General features: G+C 38.9%; 1 protein-coding gene across 1 annotated transcript in view; it reads right to left on the bottom strand.

The window, feature by feature from the left end:
* Nucleotides 1-15,122, bottom strand: part of LOC124173552 — a 59,779-nt gene extending 44,657 nt beyond the window's left edge. Inside the window, exons 1-2 of the mRNA XM_046552984.1 lie at nt 15,005-15,122; nt 303-331 (exon numbers count right to left, since the gene is read on the bottom strand). Of these exons, the coding sequence (XP_046408940.1) occupies nt 303-331; nt 15,005-15,043 (68 nt within the window). The 5' untranslated portion in view covers nt 15,044-15,122. The remainder of the gene's footprint in view (nt 1-302; nt 332-15,004) is intronic.
* Between the last annotated feature and the right edge of the window lie 8,885 nt (nt 15,123-24,007).

Genomic DNA, 24,007 nt, shown 5'->3' on the forward strand with positions numbered 1-24,007 from the left:
TATTGGACAACTAATTCACCAACTAACAGTGAAAAAAATTGTCCTTAACATAGGAATTACAACTTTATTTCCCTTTTTATCGTCTGATTGTTGGTCATAATCTAATTTTTCATTTAGAATGAAAGAATATTACACTGTCATGACAGGGAGACAATGACATTGACAATTCATGGACTTGAAAAAAGTATTCACGATTAATTTTAAAGATACCAACGAGTCCAATATGACGGTATTATATGTATTGTAAATTATAAAGGTATTATAGATTTGTTTCATGAAAAATAAATATGATTGCTACTCACTGTGATCTGCAAAGATCACCGGAGAATACCTGTAACAAGGAAGAAAAAATCAATTGCCGATATGTCGGTCAGGCGTACTGATAATACCCATGGGTAAAATACTTCGTTCAAATAATATCTCTAGGCAAAATAGACTTTCGAGAATAAAGCAATTCGTAAAGAACAAGATTGTGTGAGATGACTTAGGTCATAATCATGTTAGGTCATGACCATAATCGCCTCAATTCGCAATTAAAACCATATCTTCGATTCCATAATCCCAGTTTGCCCGCCCTCGCTCATTTCCGCCATTTTGACTTCGCTCCTGACCGGTCCGAAAAGAAATTCTCGTAGAGGTGAAGTGTTTGGAGCAAGAGCGATTAATCGTTCGATATATTCGAGAATTTGCGCCAATTTCATGCGTTGCTAAGAGAACGTTCTAATAAGTAAACATAAAATAATCATTTGCGAAAGGAAGTAAGGACGCAATGGATAAAAAAAATTGATTTAAATGTATACGCCGACTGGTTAAATGAAGATTTTACATTTCAATTGAACCTAGAAGAATACAACCGCGCCTTAAATGGTGATTATTCAAAAATATGTAATAAAGACTATTAAAGTTTTTCAAAATAGATAAGATCTGTAAAAATCAAAAATATTTTTCTCATGTATGAATGAAGTAAGTGTCAACATAAATTAATTTTCTCCTCAGATTCCGATTACATAAGAGGTCTTATAAATGGCCAAATTAAGAAGAGATCTTTGCAAGTTGAGGATGAAGAAATCGCTGCAAATGAAGAGGAAGAAAGTAATGCTGCACAAAAAATGTCTTTGCTATTATCGCAGATGAACGTTATTGGTTCACAAAATTGGAAAAAGGTATTGAAGAAATGTGAGGCGTGATAAAGTTCAATCTCTGGTGAAATAACTCGTGACGGAATTCCGTCACTTGAGTCACTAAATGGACGAAAACAAGCAGTCAAGGACCCTACTGGAAATACATCGGATTGGGCTAATCTTCACTGTGGAGTGCCTCAGGGCTCAGTTCTTGGCCCTATTTTATTTCATCTTTACATCCGTGACCTCCCGAGCGGTATTGAACACTGTAAATACATGCTATATGCTGACGATTTGCAGATCTACTACCATTGTCATAAGAATGAGTTGAATGATGCAATTGAGAAAGTAAATCAAGATGTTACAGCCATCAGCTCATGGGCTGTTGGTAACAATTTTGTTCTAAACTGTAACAAAACCAAATGAATTATACTTGGTATCTCAAATCTACTCAGAGATTTGAATGTAAACGCTATACCGAAGATAACAGTTGGTGACACCGAAATACAGTATTCAAATTGTGTTAAAAATCTGGGTGTCACGTTGATGTGTAACTTGTCTTGGCAGAATCACGTGCAATCCGTGTGCAATAGGGTTGATGTGATCCTTTACCAGCTTAAAACCCAAAAAGACCTTTCGACACCTCACACTCGCAAGCAGTTAGTGTCCTCGCCAATATTCCCTCATATCGATTATTGCTGTTTGATCTATGAGCGTTTCCACGTAACTGTCATACCAGGGTTCAAAAATTCAATTTGAGATAAATGGACCGTTCAAAGTCCTGAAATGGTGTACATATTTCAAATTTTAATAATCCGTACTTGTTTATCCCCATACTCCAACCATTTTTTACGAAAACGCCGCGGAATTGAGCTCTTGTTTCATATGAGCAAATGATTCCGTTTACAGAGCCATTCTATTACTGAAGATTTCGCAACTAAGATAAGATTTTTCTATGAAAATTTCCAGTTAACCATTCTCCCCAATCATGACTGTGTCTTACCAATCCAATCCGGGGGGGGTCCGGACCCCCTGGACGTACCCCCTGGGCATACATCCTGGCTATACCACTCTATATATGAATTTCTGGGTTCAATATATATATTTTGCAATGCTCATTCCATGAAAAAGAAAAGTTAAAAAGCGTCAAATCACATGTGTCAGTCAGTGACAATTCCCGTCAGTCAGTGACACTCCATTTTTATGACCAAAGACAGGAAACCATTACTTACACAAAGTCACGATTTTGCATACGTTTGGACAACACCTAGAACTAATTTACGTATTTCGTGGATTTTCTTTATCTTGCATAATTTCAGAGCAATGCGAAGAAATGTGACAACGTCACAAAACGGAGTTTCATTTTTGTCAGTCAGTGACGACGACTTTGAAGTTTAAAATCTCCGGTTCTACGGGGGTCACAGGATAGTACCAAAGCCAGTGTATGCTTTCACTAACTTATTTTTGGAGGAATCCTCCAGAAAGTTCCTACATTGATTTGTATTGAGTCAAAGGGGAAATATATTAACAAAAACTGGGTGTAACGGTCAGTCAGTGACGCGTAGAAACGCTCCTATCAGGATCTAACTGAAGAGCACAATACCAAGATTCAACGCTCATTAAATATGTGCGTTAGGTTTATCTTTAATATAAAAAAAGAAGATCACATTTCCCCCTACTTCAACCGTCTTGGTTGGTTGAAAGCAAATGCCAAGAGAAAGTACCTACTTGGTGTATACCTCTTCTCTCTTTTCAATACTGATCAGCCAAGCTACTTAAAGCTATTTTTTTCGGTCAGAGTTAAAAAATCTCAAATCTTGACTAGAATGGCTCCAGATTTTCTCATCATCCCCCGACACAGAACCACCACCTATGAAAAATCATTTTCTGTTGTTGGAGCACGTCAGTGGAACAGTATTCCAAAGAATGTAAAGATTCTACGTCTCGGTCTTCTTTCAAGCAAAGATTTCTCCAATTCATCAAAACCCTCGAAAATTTATGATCTCGTTTTGTGCTTTTGTATTGTTTTTCATTGTAATATGTCTGCCTACTCCTGTGGTTACCATTTATAAATCGTTTTAGTTTGAATAGATGTGAATTTGGTAGCAATAAGCGATGGTGCTAAAAAAAAACACCTGCAAACTCTTGCATAAGGTGAAATACATAATATATCGCAGTTGCAATACCATTAGCATGTTTAAAAATTTATGTCCATGCTATTGGAATGTATTTACTGGTTTTCAAACTTGTTAAGTATGCATTTATTTATTCCTCATTGAGATTTCAACTATTCATAATTAATGTTTTATAACATTAACGTCAGGTCTGTTTGAAATCGAACGCCATATTTGTTGGAGTAAATGATTTATCATTATTCATGTTGTATTTATTTATTTTTTCATGTTCCACCCTACCTGTGATGGGTATACGTGCATACTTAGGTTTTCTTGCTACGATTGATGGAGTTAACTTCAAGGTTTCATTTCTATGCCCTGATGTGTTAGTTGTGCTGAATTCCATTCGAAAATATTTGATATATCTTGTACAAGTTTATTTTGTAATCTCTTTTGTATGTAATATCTTTTATGTTCTTAATGAACAATTTGTCCAAGAACAATAAATATTATTATTATCATTATTATATTATTAAAGTCTACATAACAGTTATTAAATATAATCTGTCACATTATTTAATTACTAGTGTACTTTATATTTACTATTGTATATTTCAATGATGAAATAAGTGTCTAACAATCAGTTTTATGCTTTTTATAGAATTTGATTAACCTATTGCAATTTTTACGTCCTATTGTACAGAAGGTAATAATGAAGACCCTTCGAGGAATAATTAAGAGAAAATATTTGTACGGCCGCATGAGGGGTTTCTGTTGCTGATAGAGAACTATAGAGAACAAGAATTTGAATTCTCATTAGGTCGAAAAAAACATGCCAAAAGGGCATAGCCGCGTAAGAGATTGAAAATTCCCCCCTCACGGATTTCTCCCAGACTTGGGGCATAGGCTTTGGGATCAAATAGGACTAACCTCCCCACACTTCCAGCCAGCTAGAGGCCCACCAGGGCCGGCCAGCTCGAAATTTCGATTTCCACTCTTTTTTAAATATCTCGAGATAGAAAGCATATTTTTCAATGCAATTTGCGCCATGTGATGGCTTTCTTAATGGAGCATATGCTCAACTTTTTCACAACTTTTCAGGGGCGTGAGGAGAAATGGCGTCGATTTGAAAATTTCAAACGCTAGTTTTCGTAAAATATTTTTGAGAGGGCCACAATTAAAAAATGTGTTTCGAAGGAGCATTTAAATACCTTTCGGGTAATGCAATGAAAAAAGAACATTTAGGTGGTGGAACACCCCGAAAAAAATAAAATATGCCATTTTGGCCATTTTTTGCTGTTTTTCACGTGACCTTTGCCCCCATAACATCCCAAATCCTATGCCCCAAGTCTGGGAAAAATCCGTGAGGGGGAACTTTTCAATCTCTTACTCGGCTATGCCCTTTGGTCATAGCCGAGGAGGAAATAGCAAAAGCTATCTCCGAAAAAAACACAGTATCACCTACTGGTAAACAGTGCCAGAGTAAAATAAGTGGCATGAAAAAACGTATATTACGATTAAAGGAAAGCAGGGAAAAAGGTAAAACAGGCAACTGTGCAATTTCATGGCCCTACTATGAGGTACGTTATTACTCTCTCACGGTCGGCATCGCTGATATTTTCACTGATCGGTGAATTAGGCTGATCCATCAACTTTCCTCTTTTCGCCGCAGAAAATGGATGACATTTTTTAAAAAAAAAAGCCTGGGTTAATCGACCAGCAGTGGCTACAAGCGACGGCCTTGAGCGACTAAGTACTCCGGAAGCATCAACATCTGCCACGCCATGTAAGTTTCTATTTCGAGCTTCGTGTGATTAATACTGTATCTAATAAAATTAAAATACACGAACTTGAAGCACTGTTATGTGATGGATTTTGAAGTGAAAACGCTTTGAAAATATTTCCCCAATAGGGTAGTTTCCTTCATCAAAGAAAACGAAAGTCATTGATTGCGATTCGTTGCCCACAGTTAGTATATACAAATTATTTTGTTTTAGAAATACCGGTTTAGACGAATGGCAATGGTCCATTTTTATACTCATTTGAAAACGGCCAGATTGGCGCCCATGCGATTCCACTCCACGTGACGTCACAAGGACCTAGTTTCTATAGGAGAAGATAGGAGTTATACATCGTCTGAGGTTACCAATGCATGCATGAGGCGCAGAGCTCAGGGAAACATGTCTTAATAATCACCTATTAATACTGGCTAAGGTCGGAAAGTTTTCTTCGTTTGATAAGGTATTAATAATCCTTATTTAAGCCAAGCGCTACCAGCCAGCAGGGCACTCAGCTACCCGCTAGCAGCCTGCGTCGTATCAACGCTAAGCCTCGCCTCAAGGTCACCTCACAGGGCGGCAGCGGGAACCAGAAATACGTCACACGGAGAGATTTCCCGGCATTCATACTTACGCGTCGCGTTTTCGCGCGCTTGAAAATCTTCACTTTTCATTTAATCGCGAAAAATAGATATAGTCATTCAAAAATCTAAAAGCGTGAAATGCGTAATAATCTTTCGATTCAGGCAATAAAAAAATTATAGGAAACCACCCTATTGTAAATCGGTTATTTCCTCTTCTCTAGCGGTTCCAAAGAAGAGGAGGGTGGATAGTATTTTGGAAAACTTTATCGAAAACATTAAGAAAGAAAGAGAAAGCGATAAATAAGAGCGTAAAAGAAAGGGAGAGAGAAGAAATGAGGAAGGCTAAGAAAGAGAGGGAAATCCAACGGGATGAGGAGAGGAGAAGTAGTAATGAAGAAAGATTGAAACTACAGAGGGAGGCTGTAGAATTATTGAAAAAATTTTGATAAGAACAATTGAATATATATTTTATTTATGTTTTTCTAAGTATTGAGTTCTTAAAACTCACTTTCAAATTATTGAAATTATATAAGTTCATTCTTTAGTCTTTCTCTTTTGATTTTCCCTCGCTCCCTAATCGTCTCATCGTTGATGTTGATGGGCATTCCTTCCGGATCTGGACCAGCAACATCCTCCCCTGGTAGTTCATCTCTTTTTTCCATACAGATGTTATGCAGCATGCCAGGATGAACTCAGGTATTTTCCCCATGTCTACTAAAGGCAGTCTATCTCTTAGACTTCGAAATCGGCCTTTGAGTAGCCCAAATGCACGTTCTATCACTTGCCTTGCTGCAGACAATTTTTTATTAAAATTTTTTTGTCCATCTGTGAGGTGGCCGTAATCTCGGAAGGGTGTCATCATGTGTTCGTGAATTCCATAGGCATAGTAAGCATGAGCTATACTACATAGCTCATGCTTACTATGTGAGCATAGTCGGGAATGTATTCATTGGGATTGCTCAAATAATGGTATATTCGAGAGTGTTTTAGTACTTTTGCATCATGCACTGAGGCGGGATTTCCAGCCACGCAATGTGTGAATACGGCGGTCATCACAAACAGCCTGTGAAAGAATAAAATTCAGCACTATTATTTGTTTAAAAAATCTTATGTGATTCTGAATTTCCAAAGTCCAAAGAAATCAAATACACCGAATCGTTTATAACAGTGGTCTTCCTGAGTTCGAGCAATTTCCAAAACTAAAAGAAAATTTCTTGACTATTTCAAATTCCATGGGATTCAGTTTTAACTACTTTATCTTATCCCGCTGGTTATCATTTTCCGTCATTACGTTTAGCGTACCTGAAGATGTACCGCATGAACATCTTTGCGGCTGACGTATGATTGGGGATCCATCCTGGGTGCATCTATTTGGATGTGAGTCCCATCAATTGCGCCCATAACTCCCGGAAACCCATATTTTCTTTCAAAATTTCTCTTGATGGTAAGGGCTTTTTCATTATTTGGCCACTTTATTGACCTAGGAGCTAGGCAATGAAGAGCGTATGTAACCCCTCGAACAGCTCTTATAGCTGTCGCTTTGCCAATATTGAATTTCTGCAAAACGGACCTGGGAAAATAAAAATGATTAATCCATTTTTGGGACCATCATTTAGTGAGGATGAGATAATTTTGAAATTTTATGTGAATTTAAAACTCTTACCTATAGCTGCCCGGTGTGTCCATGTACCATAAGGCAATGAGAAGTTGCTTTTCACTGTCAATAGGCTTTCTCCCGCAACCATTTGCCCTTTTTGTCTCCAATATTGCGTTTCCAATAAGATTAAGAACGTAATCGAATGTGTCCGGAAGCGTCCTGACAAAAATTATGGCGAAAGACTCGTTTATTCATATCTGCCTGGTGTTTAAGTTTTATCAAATACTCACAAATATTATCCAGAATATTTACCTGAAGCGACTTCTAAACGCTTGATCTGTAAATTTCCCAACTACATTCTCCACGTATGATAAAATCCTTGGTTGTAAAATTAAAGTTCCTCTGGTTTCTGCCAACATTATTGCAGCATATACTGTACGTATTTCTGCCTCATTCATTCTCTTCTTCACTCTCCGAGGTCCCCGTTGTAACATCACTCTCTTCTGAATCGTTAAAAAATATACTCTCCACTGCGGCATAAACTTTCCTCTCCATTTTTACTGGTTTTACCGTCCACGAGATTTGTTTTGTTGACAAACACGACCCCTAGCAACCATCAATTGAGCTCCGGCCACACTTCAAGCTCGTCCGTTTCACCGTCTCGCTTTGGAGCGCTTCGAAGCCAATGAATGAAACAGACCGGCCTTTACAGCGGTGGCGCTTCTCATCGCTTGAAGCGTGAAACGGACCGCGACCTATTCATTTTATAGCCAGAAGACAGAAGCTCCAAATCGAGGCCTGTTACATTGGCGGAAATTTCAGAATCCATGAGCTGTGTTGCGGTCATTACTACCATCATACACCTGCTTTGCCCGGTCAACTATTAAACTAAGCTCCATTTTAAGTCCTTCCCGTATCCTCTTCTCAGGCTCCTCCACCAATAGGGTAGTTTCCTTCATCAAAGAAAACGAAAGGCATTGATTGCGATTCGTTAACCACCATTAGTGTATTCATAATATACAAATTATTTGGTTTTTGAAATACCGGTTTAGACGAATGCCAAGGGTCAAATTTTATCCTCATTCGAAAAAGGCCAGATTGGCGCCCATGCGATTCCACTCCACGTGACGTCACAGGGACCTAGTTTCTACACGAGAGGATAGGAGTTTTACATCGTCTGAGGTTACCAATGCGTGCATGAGGGAGAGAGCTCAGGGAAACATGTCTTAATAATCACCTATTAAAACTGGCTAAGGTCGGAAAGTTTTCTTCGTTTGATAAGGTATATTAATAATCCTTATTTAAGCCAAGCGATACCAGCCAGCAAGGTACTCAGCTACCCGCTAGCATCCTGCGTCCTATCAGCGCTCAGAGCCTCGATCAAGGTCACCTCACAAGGCGGGAGGGGGAACCAGAAATGCGTTCCTACTTACGCGTCGCGTTTTTGCGCGCTTGGAAATTTTCACTTTTAGTTTAATCGCGAAAAATAGATATCGTCATATAAAAATCTAAAAGCGTGAAATACGTACTCTAGGAGTAATAATATTTCGATTTAGGCAATAAAAAAATAATAGGAAACCACCCTATTCTTTAGATTTTGTATTGCAGATCTGCCAGGTTTTAACTTCCACTCTGAAAGACATTTGCAAGCAGCATTCGAAATTTCGAATCCATGCATGCAACGTGGTTAAACTACATTAGGGATATCATTCTTTACTGGACGAGATATTACAGCATCAAATTTGTATATTCTTTGTCTTGAGTCTTTTTTGTGCCAATTTATTGCGAAAGAACTGATTTTGTTACGCTGATTATAAAGTAAGTGCTCCCTCCTGCATGCAACGTGTCAACGAGCTGCGCGCCTCGGCGTCCATACGGTTGGAGGTTACTTACGTATTTCTTCAATAATTCACGAAGGGGCGGTCATTTTATTTTTGTTTTTATAGCCGAGAGTTGTGGCTACAATAATATATGTATACAAAAGCACTGCTGGGCACTGCTATATAACTTAATGATATTCGTATTTTTGTTTTTTTTAATGTGTAATTTACTGTTAATATTTATGCTAACAATAACTTTAATGCTGTTTCGATGTCATAGTCAAAAAAGCATTTAAAATCTATTGACATTGCTGCATCGATTCTACTTTTTAAATTTAAAATTGAGCCAATTGGGTAGCTTTAGAGCAGTCTTGAAGTTCGGAATATTTCGAAGCGAAAGAAGGTCTATGCATCCCAACAGCGCACCTGTCACTTTGCGAGTGATTTATACGAAGAGGTGCATACTTACTTGCTTTTCAAATTAATTTCTCAGCGGCCCAAATAAGTGTCTTCCCAACCATGATATGAAAAGTCAAAACCCCGAACTTTTATATTCCTGATTATGACCCCCTTTTATGGATTTGGCCCCACTGTGCGACGGCTAAATTAATATTTAAATGGTTTTATGAATCATTATTACATGCCAACCGCCAACCTTGCAATATTGCAAGCGAGGGTGATTCATTATAACTTGACCATCATTATGAAAAACCAACCTACGTAGTTCCTTCTCTCAATATTAAAGTCATATTATATTATTGCTTTTGTGATGACTTCCTCCGTGAACTTCGGGAATATCCATGGCTACACTTATTCAAAATTCAAACCAAATCAACACCCTTGACGGCAACGGTATAGTTTTATCGAATCGCCAATTTTCGTCGGATCTTCACAAAACTTAGTATGCATAAAGAAAGCAGAATGGGATCATAAATACATTTATTCATTGGAGGAGCGAGAAATTTATTAATAACTATCATGAAACACCTTACATTGGATTATAATACAATAATATCCATCTCTCCACGATCTGCATCTATGTAACACTAAACTCTCTTCACACAATCACTTCACAACAAAGATCGTAGCTGAAAATGCACGGGAAATTTAATCATAAATGTATAGACACTCGCAAAAATAAGAGATCCATCACTGTGCAGTGGATGCATTGGCATTGGTAGTGATATCGGGGATGGTCGGGTCATATCGAATGCTTAATTATCCACCGATCTTCACAAAATTTAGGATTTATGACTTATTTAACATTATAAACAATCTTAGCCATGGAAAAAAGCGCTAGCACAACTATTTAAATATGATAATTATGGGGAAATCTTTCGGTCCAGGGCACTCCTACGAAAAGACATTATCGAAACAATTGATAAAACGATTCCTCGTTCCTTTTAGTACAACCCGTCCTACCTAACCTGCCCGGGCAATCCTCCGTTTGGGCACTAGTGCGAAAAAACATTATTATTATCCACCTAAAATCTCCATTGTTCAAACTCCAAATAACGTTTGAAAAGCCTCTTCTTGTTCACGATCGTCTTTTGTCAAACAAGATGACTGCCTCCTCGTATAAGTAGCCACTTCCTAATCAAGATATGTCCCGTATTTATCATATTTAAATAGTTGTGCTAGCGCTTTTTTCCATGGCTAAGATTGTTTATAATGTTAAATAAGTCATAAATCCTAAATTTTGTGAAGATCGGTGGATAATTAAGCATTCGATATAACCCGACCATAGCCGTGATTTCAACGCATCAATTTGTACCGTCACTACAATACACTGTCTCTTGCAACATCAATAATAATCACTGTATCCGAGTTTTGTCTTCTCACTGGCGATGAATTCATGCAAAATAAGATTTCACGTGAAATAAAATGATTAAAAGCAACATTTTTAATCTCCAAATAATGAAATCAACTAGTTAACGCGATCAATAGTTCACTCCGAAACATACATGTTTAGTCACGAAATTTATCACTCATTCCCACTACTTTGTTAAGAATAGAATAATTGAAGGCTTCAAATAACTTACGCAGTATTCCCGACCTCATTAAACTAAATAATTACGGAAAACAAAAAAAAAAAGTCAACACTTTTCTTGTTTTCCACTCCATCGCCAGCCGTGCCAAGAAATATACTGATGGGATGGAACAAATATTAGGGACATGCGCCATTTAGTTCACGGCGGTTCATAGGAATTCCCTATGTATTTTGATGGTAGCTAGCTGAAGCTCGGGGTCCCGAGGGCGCGCTTCGCGAAGCTACCGTGGTAGCTAGTTTGAAGCTACGGAAGTAGCTTCACAGCCCATAGAGAATAAGGGTAGGAGCCTAATAAGCTACCGGTAGCTTCTGCTAGCTCCTTCGCCGGAGCTTCAGCGTTAGAGAATACAAGTGGGAGCAAGTAGCTTAATTAGCCATCATCAGAAAGCTACCGCGCTCCGAGTTACAGAATAGACCCCCAAGTCTTTTAATACCGACACGATGGGCGGTTGCTACGTGGTTGCTAAGGTGGTAAACATCTCCAGAACAAATTGGAGATGGTGTAATGGCACACATGACTCGAGGCACCATGTGCTAGAAAATCTGAATATCTATTGAATGAGACATTGCACAGTCGTCAACTTTGTTTATCAGCACTCAACGTGCTCTGATCTTCTCGACATGCATTCTCTATTGAGAATACCCAATGGGAGGACGTTGCTGATTGATCAAGTTTAAGTAAACAATGAAATGCGTCATGCGCACATGAATGGAATTCTAAATTGGGTAAATCTAATTAAATCAATAAAGGGCAGGGGCGCATCTAGGAATTAAGGCTGGGAGGGGGGGGGGGGGTTTATGTGAAACTAATACCGGGTGTGTGGGGGATATGGTATACCCACCAGGATAAGCGGTAGGTGCGAGATTAATAAATCGTGGAAATTTAAGATAAATGGTAGAAAATGATGAGTTATTAATATCAATCCAATTAAGTAAAATGGATTAAAGTTAAAAACTTCTCTGAGCTCTGGAAGGGGGGGGTTTATCCCCCAAACACCCCCCCGCCCCTCGCTGCGCCACTGATTAAAGGGATACTGAAATAGTCTAAAATTTGCTACCAAAATTTGGAGGAAAAATTGAGAGAAATTCTCGAAATCCTGTCGTAGTTATAGAAGAATAGAGGAAGTCACTGATTTCATCTTGAATAGACGACATGACGAAATTTGAACGACGATATTCTTTCGTAATTTTAGAAGAATAGAGGCAGTCCAGTCCAGTCTCCAGTTTTTTATTTTTGTTAAATTGTTTTCTTGATTTTAAATTTTGTATACCATTATGGTCAACCGTCCTGATTTTTTTTCAAAATTCTTGAACCGAAAACCAAACTTTTACGTAAGTTTGAAAATTTCAAAATTAAATTAAAAATTTTAGAAAACAATAAACACGCCGAAAAAAATATATGTTGTTACCCCTGTCTTTAAGTATAATCCTAATTTTTTCAATTTTTTTAAATTGGTGGAACAGGGTCAAAAAAAAAACGAATAACTGCTTTCTGCCATTTGCATCTATGTATTCCAGGAGGATATTTGGTTTGATTGTTGAGAGCATCGATTGTTGATCAGTTTCTAATATTATTGATTAAGAATACATATAGACGAGTGTGTTTTGTTCCAATTCCGCCAGCGTCTGTCGCGATCGAGGAAATTTTTGACGAAATTGGCGCTATTTGACTGTTTACCGAGGGCCCAGAATATGTATGTTGACTATTCCAGTATAATTTTTATTCTAAATCAATAAGATTAGAAACTAATCAACAATCGTTCCTCTCAACAATCAAACCACATATCCTCCCGGAATACATAGATCAGTTAGATTATCCTCCTAGATACATAGTCAGTGGCAGTTCCGTATGCTATTGAACACCTTGAATACAGCGAATAATTATAAAAATAATAATTCTTAATATTTTATAATAATTAATGAGAGAGGATTTGCAGATTATATAATGTTTAATACTCTGGCGTAAGGTATCCGACTAGATACATTTCTTCGTTTACAATTATGTAGCTCTATATCGCTACCTTGGTTTGACAAGGTTCTAACTGCCCATCAGCTGGTTTTGAGAAAAACCCTGTCAAAGTTTTAAACTGCTCTATTTCTATTATTAATAGGAATTTATTTTTGATTTTTGGCGCATACAATAGTGATCCACTAGATACACTAGTAATTATTACTTTAAGAAAATATGTTAATTATTATACTTTTTTACGTGTTTATATGAGTAAGAAAATAAGTAGAATGCAGTCAGAACCTTGTCACACCAAATATTAGTTTTTTCTCCTTGCAGTTGGAACTTTGTCACTGTTCTAAATCTTTTATTATTTTACATAGAGGAATAAAAACCGGTGCAACACATAGAGAAACATAAACTTAGTTATCTTGAATGAAAACACCAAATTTTGCAAAAATGTCAATTAGAACCTTGTCAAACCAAGGTAGCGATATATTCTATCTTTTTATTCATATACCTAAATGTCATAAATAACTATATACTGGTCGTAGTTTCATATTTATAAGTATTAAACCACATCATGAAAGAGATGGTATATATAGGCGCAACTAGCAAAGGATGGCAAAAGGATATTTGGTACATAGCGCATCCTATCACACATTGCAGCCTCATTGCATCCACTTCACATGTAGATGGAGTATGGGCTGGGTCAGTTCGAGACAAGCTCTAGCCTAACCCATTAAAATCGACTTTCTGGCTTAATCACTGTCGCCACGTCAACACAACCACGATCGTAGCTGAGGTCCGTACCGAGGTAGATATTAATCATCGTCTGAACAGAGATATCAGTTGTTCGTAGCGCTCCCAATTAAATGTGATTAGCGCTGCTGGCGCGGCCAAAACTAGTAAACGGAGGCATGGAGAGAAGGACGCCATTACTAATTACGAGAAAATATGGAAGAATCTTCAGCGGGGTGGAGGTAATTTCAAAATAGATAAGTGAAGTTATTTGCTGGAGAATGCAATGTTTTTTAGCCATTATCAATTTAAGTTCAGAAGATTTTCAAAACTTCGCCAAGTGAGGGCAGCACTGGGTTACCCCAGTCGTGTGAATATACGTAAATCGGTTACAGATGTACTGAATGGAAGCGTGTGAATTACGCCCGTATTCTTAGTCGACACTGTAGGGCCAACCGACCCTGGATATGTCATCAGCCCCTACATAAACCGACCTCACCCTACATACGCCACATTAAGCCCTACATATGGCCGTTTTTGGAACTAAACGGGCCCTACTTGATGTAGGGTACCCGAACCAACCCTACACCCTACAAAAACATGGCGGCCAAATATCGACTGCTGATCACTTAGATTAAAGAATCTATGTTACAATGGATATTAAGGGAGACGACCTCACACAAGCCATTTTAAAATGTAGGTACAGTACACACACCGGCAATGTAATAATACTACCACTTTATAACCACCAAGTTAAATAAATTATAAAATTGACTCAACTAATAAGAACAATATAGCGGTATACATGCACCTTGTTTCTATGAATATATAATAATATTTTTTACGTTTGGCGCTTGGTATACTTTTGGGAAACTAATACGTCGTTTACGTATAACCATAGAAAACGTATTTTCATGCCACTATTTGCCACATAATAAACCTAACTACGGAAGGTGAAAGCGAATGACGAACCTTGATGATGCAACGTAAGTTCCCACGTCAATGCTCATATTTGCTCCGTCCTTATTACTATCTTGTACAGACCGCATTTGAAGTAATTTAAAGACAATAAGGTTCTAATTTTGGCTCGTTAGAGAGTATTTGTGGGGATAATAAAGGTACCGACACGACCTGGCGGACGACACGTATTGTTTATTTACCTTGAGCCGTTACCCTGACAATACGCCCTTAAGAGAAAATATGGCGACATATTGGGCGGTTGCTAAGATGTTGCTACGGTAGTAAACTTACCGTGGAGATGATCAAGATGGCCGCCAGCACGTAACCCATCTTCTCGACGTTTCCTCGCTTGCAGTGCAGAGCTGAATGCAGATGATGGACTTCTGCTTGAGTTTGCCTTGCTGTGTCGACTGTGCCGCCGTTATATACTGAATCGAGTCCGTAATGAGGTTCGGAGAATTGAAAATAAAATGCATTTTTACTGCCAACAGAATCAAACCGTACAAAATGTTTGCCCTACACGATTTGATTTATGAAATGCTCCGAATCGAGCTCCAAGTGCGCAATTAAGATCTCAAATATTTCCTCTTCCTTCTCAATGCGCACGGAATGCGGCGTCTCGTCCCGGTAACTTTTTTCATCCTTTTCAATCAAAATGATAAGGGGGCATTACTTGGCCTGAATCTACAGTCGGTCAAGATCTCGTGACACCAAGTGCGAAATTAATAATTATCGGAATTTTAAGATAAATGGTTCAAAATGGTGAGTTTTACGGCTTTCTGAGGGGTATTTTATTAATATTTACACTATTCTATTAGTGATATCAATCCAATTAAGTAAAATGGATTAAAATTAAAAATTTATCTGAGCTCTGGGGGGGTTTTATCCCCCAAACCCCCCCACCGTGATTTCCATTTCAATTGTCCTCCAATTACTATCTACGAAAAATCGTAGAAATTTCCTTTCTCACACGAAATTTTCTTCCAGTAGAAACATTAAATCGTGATTACATGAATTGCAGACCCTGCCCCGGGAATGTAACCCTTGAAGTGTCGTATCCATCAGTGGCGCAGCGAGGGGGGAGGGGGTTTGGGGGATAAACCCCCCCCCAGAGCTAAGATAAATTTTTAAGTTTAATCCATTTTACTTAATTGGATTGATATTACTAATAGAATAGTGTAAATATTAATAAAATACCCCTCAGAAAGCCGTAAAACTCACCATTTTGAACCATTTATCTAAATATTCCGAAATTTATTAATCTCGCACCTACCGCTTATCCTGGTGGGTATACCATATCCCCCACACACCCGGTATTAGTTGCACCTAAACCCCCCCCCCCCCCCCCCCAGCCTTAATTCCTAGCTGCGCCCCTGGTTTCCATTGTCATTCAATGACTCTGGCGGAAGAAATGATAATTACAAATTCTAGAACAAGGATGTGATAAATCTATTGGGTGCTTTCCATTCATGCGACTCTCGCGTCGACTTGTGTCGACTCGCGGTAACTGTTTATAACTCTCCAATTCCTGCGCGCAATCGTTTGTTGACTTGTGTCACAACAGTCGGCGACAAACAAAGAATGGAGCACGAAAACCGCGACGCAAGTCGACTTGTGTCGACAAGTGTCGATGAATGGAAAGCACCCATTGTAATCAAAATAAATACTAACATTGCACTAAATATTGCTCACAAAAATTGAAAGACACTATCGGTATTTTCAGTGCCCATGTAGGAGACGATATCCAACGGATATCTAAATAAGGTTGATGAATAAAAAAACACGTTGTTATTGCACGATGGATATTTTGACAACGTTACATTTGCAACATCCACGAAGAGTCGAATAAATAACCTCACATATGTCTCCAAGTTGTTGTCCCAGTGAGAAATGAGTTATTGAATCGTCGTCGATTCGACGTCGAAGTAGTCTTGGAAATAACGTCGATGGTAACACATCGATCGATGCCTATATGGTCCGAAAATCGACGTGTTTTCGATATCGACGTCAAGGACGTGATATCGACTACTTTCCTGCGATCTCTTGCATCGCGAATTTCGGTTGATTATTATGCAATATAAAATAAGGTTTAATAACAATTACGGAAATAACAATCTTTTTGACTAATAATGATCATCTATTGCAGCCACAACAATTGTAAACGTGCTCGATTCAAATCTATTAACGGATTTAAATCGAGCACGCAATGTGTAAGCAAATGAAGGCTGAAATGATTAGGCGGTTTCAATTTTATATTCGCGAATTGTAATCTCAAGTCCAGCATATTTAACTTCTATTTTAGCAGACACCCTTAAGAAAAAATGAGAGATCATGTTGACATCCGTGGCGCGAGTGCAAAGGTATCAAAATGAATAATACATAATAACAAGGCCGAGTTGATGCATAATGTCACACATCACGCAGGAAATACTAAGAACTGTGACACAAGTACAAGGTCGGGTGTAATCTGAGGCAAATGTATGAGCATGGAAATCTGCACAGCACAAAGTGCTAACACAGCACCAACAACAACCGACAAACGTTTCGACCGGCATTACGACTCTTTCTTCTACAGCAACTGCCTTCAGGCTTGAACGCCACGCGTTTCCTGTCAAGTTACCCAGTGAGAAATTTGTTATTGAATTGCCGTCGATTCGACGTCGAAGTATTCATCGATAAAACGTCGATGGCAACACATCGATCGATGTCTATATGGTCCGAAAATCTACGTGTTTTCGACGTCGACGTCATCGACGTGTTTTCGACGTCGATGTCATCGACGTGTTTTCTATTTCGACGTGATACCGTCTTCTTACCTGCGATTCCTAATAATAATTACCGAAATATACATCTTTTCGGCTAATAAAGAGCATCTATTGCTGCCCCAACGACGGATTTCACTCGAGTACGCATTGTCTAAAGTTTAGACTCTAAACAAATGAAGGCTGAAACAATTAGACTGTTTCAAATTTATTATGGTGAATTGTAAACTCAAGTCCTTGAACGTATTTATCTTCAATAATAATCAGAAACCCTTGAGAAAAAAATGTGAGATGTTGATATCTATGACACGAGGCTAAAGGTATCGAAATGACACGAAACGAAACACCGACAGCAACCGACGCAGGTTTCCCACGGTTCAACCGGCTTATCAGATCGACAGAGTCCAAAAATTAGTAGAGACCGGTAGAGACTGTGGGAGACTGCCTTCAAGCTTCAACGCCATGCGCTTCCGGGAGATAAAGTTACAGAATGAAAAGGAATCAAATATTGTTCTCCGAGATTAAGACTAATGTGTATGAATTAATAAAATAATTATTTAATTTTACCTTTATTATTTGTGTCACATATGTTTTAATAGAGTCTCACCGTTTATTTTAAGAGTTTTTTGCAACATCACTAGCCAATCAACACGCTGACCCCGCTGACCAATGAGAATAACACGTCGAAAAACCGTCGATTGAACAAATTAAATCGACGTCGACCACATAACGATCTATAGTCGTCGAATCGACGAAAATTCGAGGTAGATTCTGTGATCCATTTCTCACTGGGTTTATCGGCAATATTAAAAAAATGTTATTTCAAACGGTACCCATGAGTAGTATATGTTCTGTATAGAATGAAGAAACTCAAATATTTTGTGTCTATGTCTGAAGATTACACAAAAACTATTAAAGCCACACCAGTATTATGGTTGAAGATGTTGCGAGGAGTTTGTGGAAATTGGATGGATCTAGGGAAAAAAAAGAAACGAACAATACGGATAGGTGCTTACATTTTTTTAAAAAATGAGCACAACAACGCTAGTGGCTTGAGAGACATCCATTGTGAACTAACCTGTTGTGGAACTATTTAATAGGGTAGTTTTCCTTCATCAAAGAAAACGAAAGGCATTGATTGCGATTCGTTACCCAACATAAGTGTATTCATAATATACTAATTACTTGGTTTCAGAAATCCCAGTTTAGACGAATGGCAATGGTCAATTTTAACCTCATTTGAAAAGTGCCAATGCGATACCACTCCATGTGACGTCACAGGGATCTAGTTTCTATACGAGTAGATAGGAGTTTTACTTCGTCTGATATTACCGATGCGTACATGAGGCACAGAGCTCAGGGAAACATCTCTTAATATAACCTATTAAAACTGCCTATGGTCGGAAAGTTTCCTTCGTTTGATAAGATAGTAATAATCCTTAATTAAGCTAAGTACTACCTGCTAGCAGGGTACTCTGCTACCTGCTAGCATCCTGCGTCGTATCAGCACTCAGGCCTCGCCCCAAGGTCACCTCACTCGGCGGCAGCCGGAACCAGAATGACGTCACATCGGGTTTCCCCAGTATTCATACTTAGCCGTCGCGTTTGCGCGCTATTGAAAATTTTCACTTTTCATTCAATCGCGAAAAATAGATATCGTCATTTAAAAATCTAAAAGCGTGAAATACGTACGCCAGGAGTAATAATCTTTCTATTTAGGCAATTAAAACATTATAGGAAACCACCCTATTCACCTTTCGACATATGGGCCTCGGTGATTTATGAACAGGTTTTATCCGAGGGCAAGCGTTACGATACCTTCTTCATAGGATGTCGCCGCCAGTGACTTTCAAATAGATTTTGCCTTTGTCCAGATCAGTGGCGCGGTGAGGGGGGTTTTGGGGGAGAACCCCCTCCCCCGGAGCTCATAGTTTTTGTCCAAGAACAGTTTGATCCATTTTACTTAATTGGATTGATATTACTAATAGAATACTTTAAGGGCGAATAAAATATCCCTCAAAAAGCCATAAAACTCACCATTTTCTTCCATTTATCTTAAAATTCCGTAATTTATTAATCTCGTACATGCCCCTTATCCTGGTTGGTATACTCTACCCCCACACACTCCGTTATTAGTTGCACCAAACCCCCTCCCCCCAACCCCCCCAGCTTTAATTCCTAACTGCACCCATGGTCCTGATGCTCCTTGCCCGCTTGAAAACGCTTCCTTCCCAGCAATGTTTTCTTTCAGCGTAAAGATGGAAGTCACAAGTCACTATGTCGAAATTTCACGGCGGGTGATCGTAAGTTGTCCCGTGAAACCATCGTGAAATTCCTCAAAGAGCAGTTGGGTTGCACCAACACTTAAGGGCCCCAATTTTTAGTCTATACCCTGCATATCCGTCCCTACATAACAAAAGGCCCCTACATGCATTTCTCAGTCGACCCTACATAAGTGGTGGGGGGTGATTCCGTCGTCAAGTTCTCAGAAATGACGTATATGTTAGCACAGCGCCAATTTTCCACTCTGGTGGCGTGATGGGAACTAACTATGAAACTACATCCGATAATTTTCGGGCGTATTGTTAGGGTAACGACTCAAGGTAAATAAACAATCGGCGTCGTCTGCCAGGTCGTGTCGGTACCTTGGTTATCGCTACCAATACTCTCATATGGAGCCAAAAGTAGAACCTAATTGTCTTTAAATTACTTCAAAAGTGGTCTGCACAAGATAGTAATAAGTACGGAGCAAATATGAGCATTGACGTGGGAACTTACGTTTCATCATCAAGGTTCGTCATTCGCTTTCACCTTCCATAGTTAAGTTTATTACGTGGCAAATAAGGCATGAAAATACGTTTTATATGTATATACGTAAACGAAGTATTGGTTTCCCAAAAGTATACCGAGTGCCAAACGTGAAAAATATTATTATATATTCGTAGAAACAAGGTGCATGCATACCGCTAAGATTGTTCTTATTAATTCAGTCAATTTTATAATTTATTTTACTTGGTGGTTATAAAGTGGTAGTATTTTTACATTTCCGCTGTGTGTACTGTACCTACATTTTAAAATGGCTTGTGTGAGTTCGTCTCTCTTAATATCCATTTTAACGTAAATTCTTTAATCGAAGTGATCAGCAGACGATATTTGGCCGCCATTTTTTTGTAGGGTGCAGGGTTGGTTCGGGTACCCTCCATCAAGTAGGGCCCGTTTAATTCCAAAATCGGCCACATGTAGGGCTTGATTTGGCGTATGTTGGGCGAGATCGGTTGATGTAAGGGGCTGATGACGTATCCAGGGTCGGTTGGCCCTACAGGGTCGACTAAGAATACGTCCCTAAATGACGAGGGTTGTCATGGATCAAAACAATTCCAGGAGTCATCCTGTCCCTTCGTTTGCTCTGAATGGGAATGGACGTAATGTTTCACACTCTAGTCACGGTGCATTAAATAAAAACTCTCTTTTATCGGCATGAAGGTCAATGCTGAAGCCATTCGTCGAGTTTACTGCCTGTTTCTCCGCAGTGCCCACTTTGCGGGAGAATCAATAGGGTGGTTTCCTATTATTTTTTTATTGCCTAAATCGAAAGATTATTACTCCTGGAGTACGTATTTCACGCTTTTAGATTTTTAAATGACGATATCTATTTTTCGCGATTTTATGAAAAGTGAAAAATTTCAAGCGCGCGAAAACGCGACGCGTAAGTAGGAATGAAGGGAAAAAGTCCGTGCGACGCATTTCTGGTTCCCCCTCTCTCCTTGTGAAGTGACCTTGATCGAGGCTCTGAGCGCTGATAGGACGCAGGATGCTAGCGGATAGCTGACTACCCTGCTAGCAGGTAGCGCTTGGCTTAAAAAAGGTTTATGAATACCTTATCAAACGAAGAAAACTTTCCGACCTTAGCCAGTTTTAATAGGTGATTATTAAGACATGTTTCCCTGAGCTCTGTGCCTCATGCATGCTTTGGTAACCTCAGACGATGTATAACTCCTATTTTCTCGTGTAGAAACTAGGTCCCAGTGACGTCACGTGGAGTGGCATCACATGGGTGCCAATCTGGCCTTTTTCAAATGAGGATAAAATTTGACCCTTGCCATTCGTCAAAACCGGTATTTCAAAAACCAAATAATTTGTGTATTATCAATACACTAATGGTGGGTAACGAATCCCCATCAATGCCTTTTGTTTTCTTTGATGAAGGAAACTACCCTATTGAAGCAGTGTGGTTAATGAGATTGCTACTAACGTTTAACTAACAACATACGATCTGAAATTACTTGAGGGTGTAGTCCGAAAATGCGCAGTTGCCCTATCTGTGTAGTACCCGCCTGTCGCTTGTATGGTGTGTTTGCCGAGACATCGGAAGTTATTAAAGTATACCGGGACTAGCCACGGTGATAACTTTTTACGGAGTCACCCGCAATGCACAAATAGTGCGAAAAATCCACAGAGGAAAAATCATTCGCCTTGACCGGGATTCGAACCCGGATCCCTCGATTTCCGGCCGAGTGCTTTAGCCAGTTAAGCTACCGAGGCGTCATTCTCCCCTGTGGAAATTGGTGGACTATACCGGACAAGGTGGTATGTGGATTTTTCCTCTGTGGATCTGTGGTTTCCTCTGTGGATTTTTCGCACTATTTGTGCATTGCGGGTGACTCCGTAAAAAGTTATCACCGTGGCTAGTCCCGGTATACTTTAATAAGTCCAGAGCGAACACCTCTTCGTGTTCAAAGTTCGGGCTTTGCTCTCCGGCTGTGGCGCCATGCGCACGACCTGGACTGCTCGTCGCATAATATGCTCGGCAGTCCATACCACCTTGTCCGGTATAGTCCACAAATTTCCACAGGGGAGAATGATGCTTCGGTACCTTAATTGGCTAAAGCACTCGGCCAGAAAGCGAGGGATCCGGGTTCGAATCCCGGTCAAGGCGAATGATTTTTCCTCTGTGGATTTTTCGCACATCGGAGGTTGTTTAAAAACGGCCCTCGTATTTATACGCGGGAAATAAAAAGTCGGGGCACCGGTGTGCGACGTGTATCAAAAAAACCTCTTCAAAGAAACAGAATAGTTACTTTTAAAAATTGCCAGTGCGCACAAATGGTTGATGAATGTTGATTATTATGATATTTTATATTATACTTTTGTACAAATGATGCATTTATTGCAATAATGGGGGAATTATTTAACATTGGAGGAATTAAAAAAATAGGAAGTATTTAATTTTTGGAAAAAATGTCAGTTCTGAGTTTCTCCAACCCAAAGCAGACGATATCCATCGCATATCCAAGTAATGTTTATATATTCAAATAATGTTGTAATTACGCGATGGATATTTCGAAAATGCTACATATATATCCTATCTGTAACATCTACGAAAGGTTGTAAAAATGTCGTCATGTAGATATCCAAGTTGTAATATCCCTGATACTCTTAATTGGCATTAAATAGATAAGATTCCATACGCATTAAAATAAGGAAAGAGATGAAGAAGTTAAAACAGGATATGGGCTAATATAAAAAAATATTAAGCAAAAAGTTGATGTGCTTGTTCTTTTCTATCACCTTAACCATCAATTCAAGAAGAAGTGATTATTTCCTGGAAAAAATTAAAGCAAACATATATCAATGGGTAACATGTTCTGTGTAGAATTGAAGAGCACAAATGTTTTGTTCTTACGTATGATCTCAGGTTTTCCCGGCGTATCAGTTGCAGAAAGGTTTCTCGGGTTTTCCACCGGTTGATGTCGTCCATGACTCCCGACGTTTCGATCCGCGACTTGCTGATCATCTTCAGGGGATCTTCCGAAATTCCGACTTCAGTGCATGCCATAATAATGAGTAATACGTCATTTAAAAGAAATTTTATTCTAAATTCTAATTTATATTTTTCGTTCGATGAAAAATTGAAAAATGTAGACACGCCAGTGCAATAAACGACTCCGCGTGCCGTAAAATTGGTCGTTTCGTCAAATTGATGAATTTTGCAATTCCAACCAGGGATTAGTTTAGGTAGACGTCTACAGCATTTATCATCCACAATAAGTCTCAAACATTAATTTAGATAAATAAATTGGCTTTGGCGTGTTTTAGAACTCACAATTTGTTGTTTATCAACGAAAATGTTTAAACATTGTCACACGAGTAAATACACGAGAAACCGTGTACATTAGAATTGATTTTTCTTCGCTCACATCATTCGCATGAGATTGCAAACGGTAGGATAAATACTTGGGTCCGATTTAACAGTTGTTTGCAGGGATGGCAACCGAAACGAAACAAAGATGTTTAGTTTCAACCCGCAGGGAAACTAAAATACGAGGAAATGGGTTTAGTTTCGTTCTCGCGCGAAACTAAAATCACCTAGGGCTTCAATTTCGAGAACGAAATTAAATAAATCGAAACTCTACTGCTCATAGTTAAGTTTCGATCTCAGAAGTTGTGTGGAGGGGGATGAGAGGGAATAGTTTCCATCCAACACGTTTGACATACGTGTCATCATCATCAATGGTCAATAATCCTAGGATTG

The sequence above is a fragment of the Ischnura elegans genome, unplaced genomic scaffold, assembly GCF_921293095.1.
Source record: "Ischnura elegans unplaced genomic scaffold, ioIscEleg1.1, whole genome shotgun sequence".
Taxonomy (NCBI): domain Eukaryota; kingdom Metazoa; phylum Arthropoda; class Insecta; order Odonata; family Coenagrionidae; genus Ischnura; species Ischnura elegans.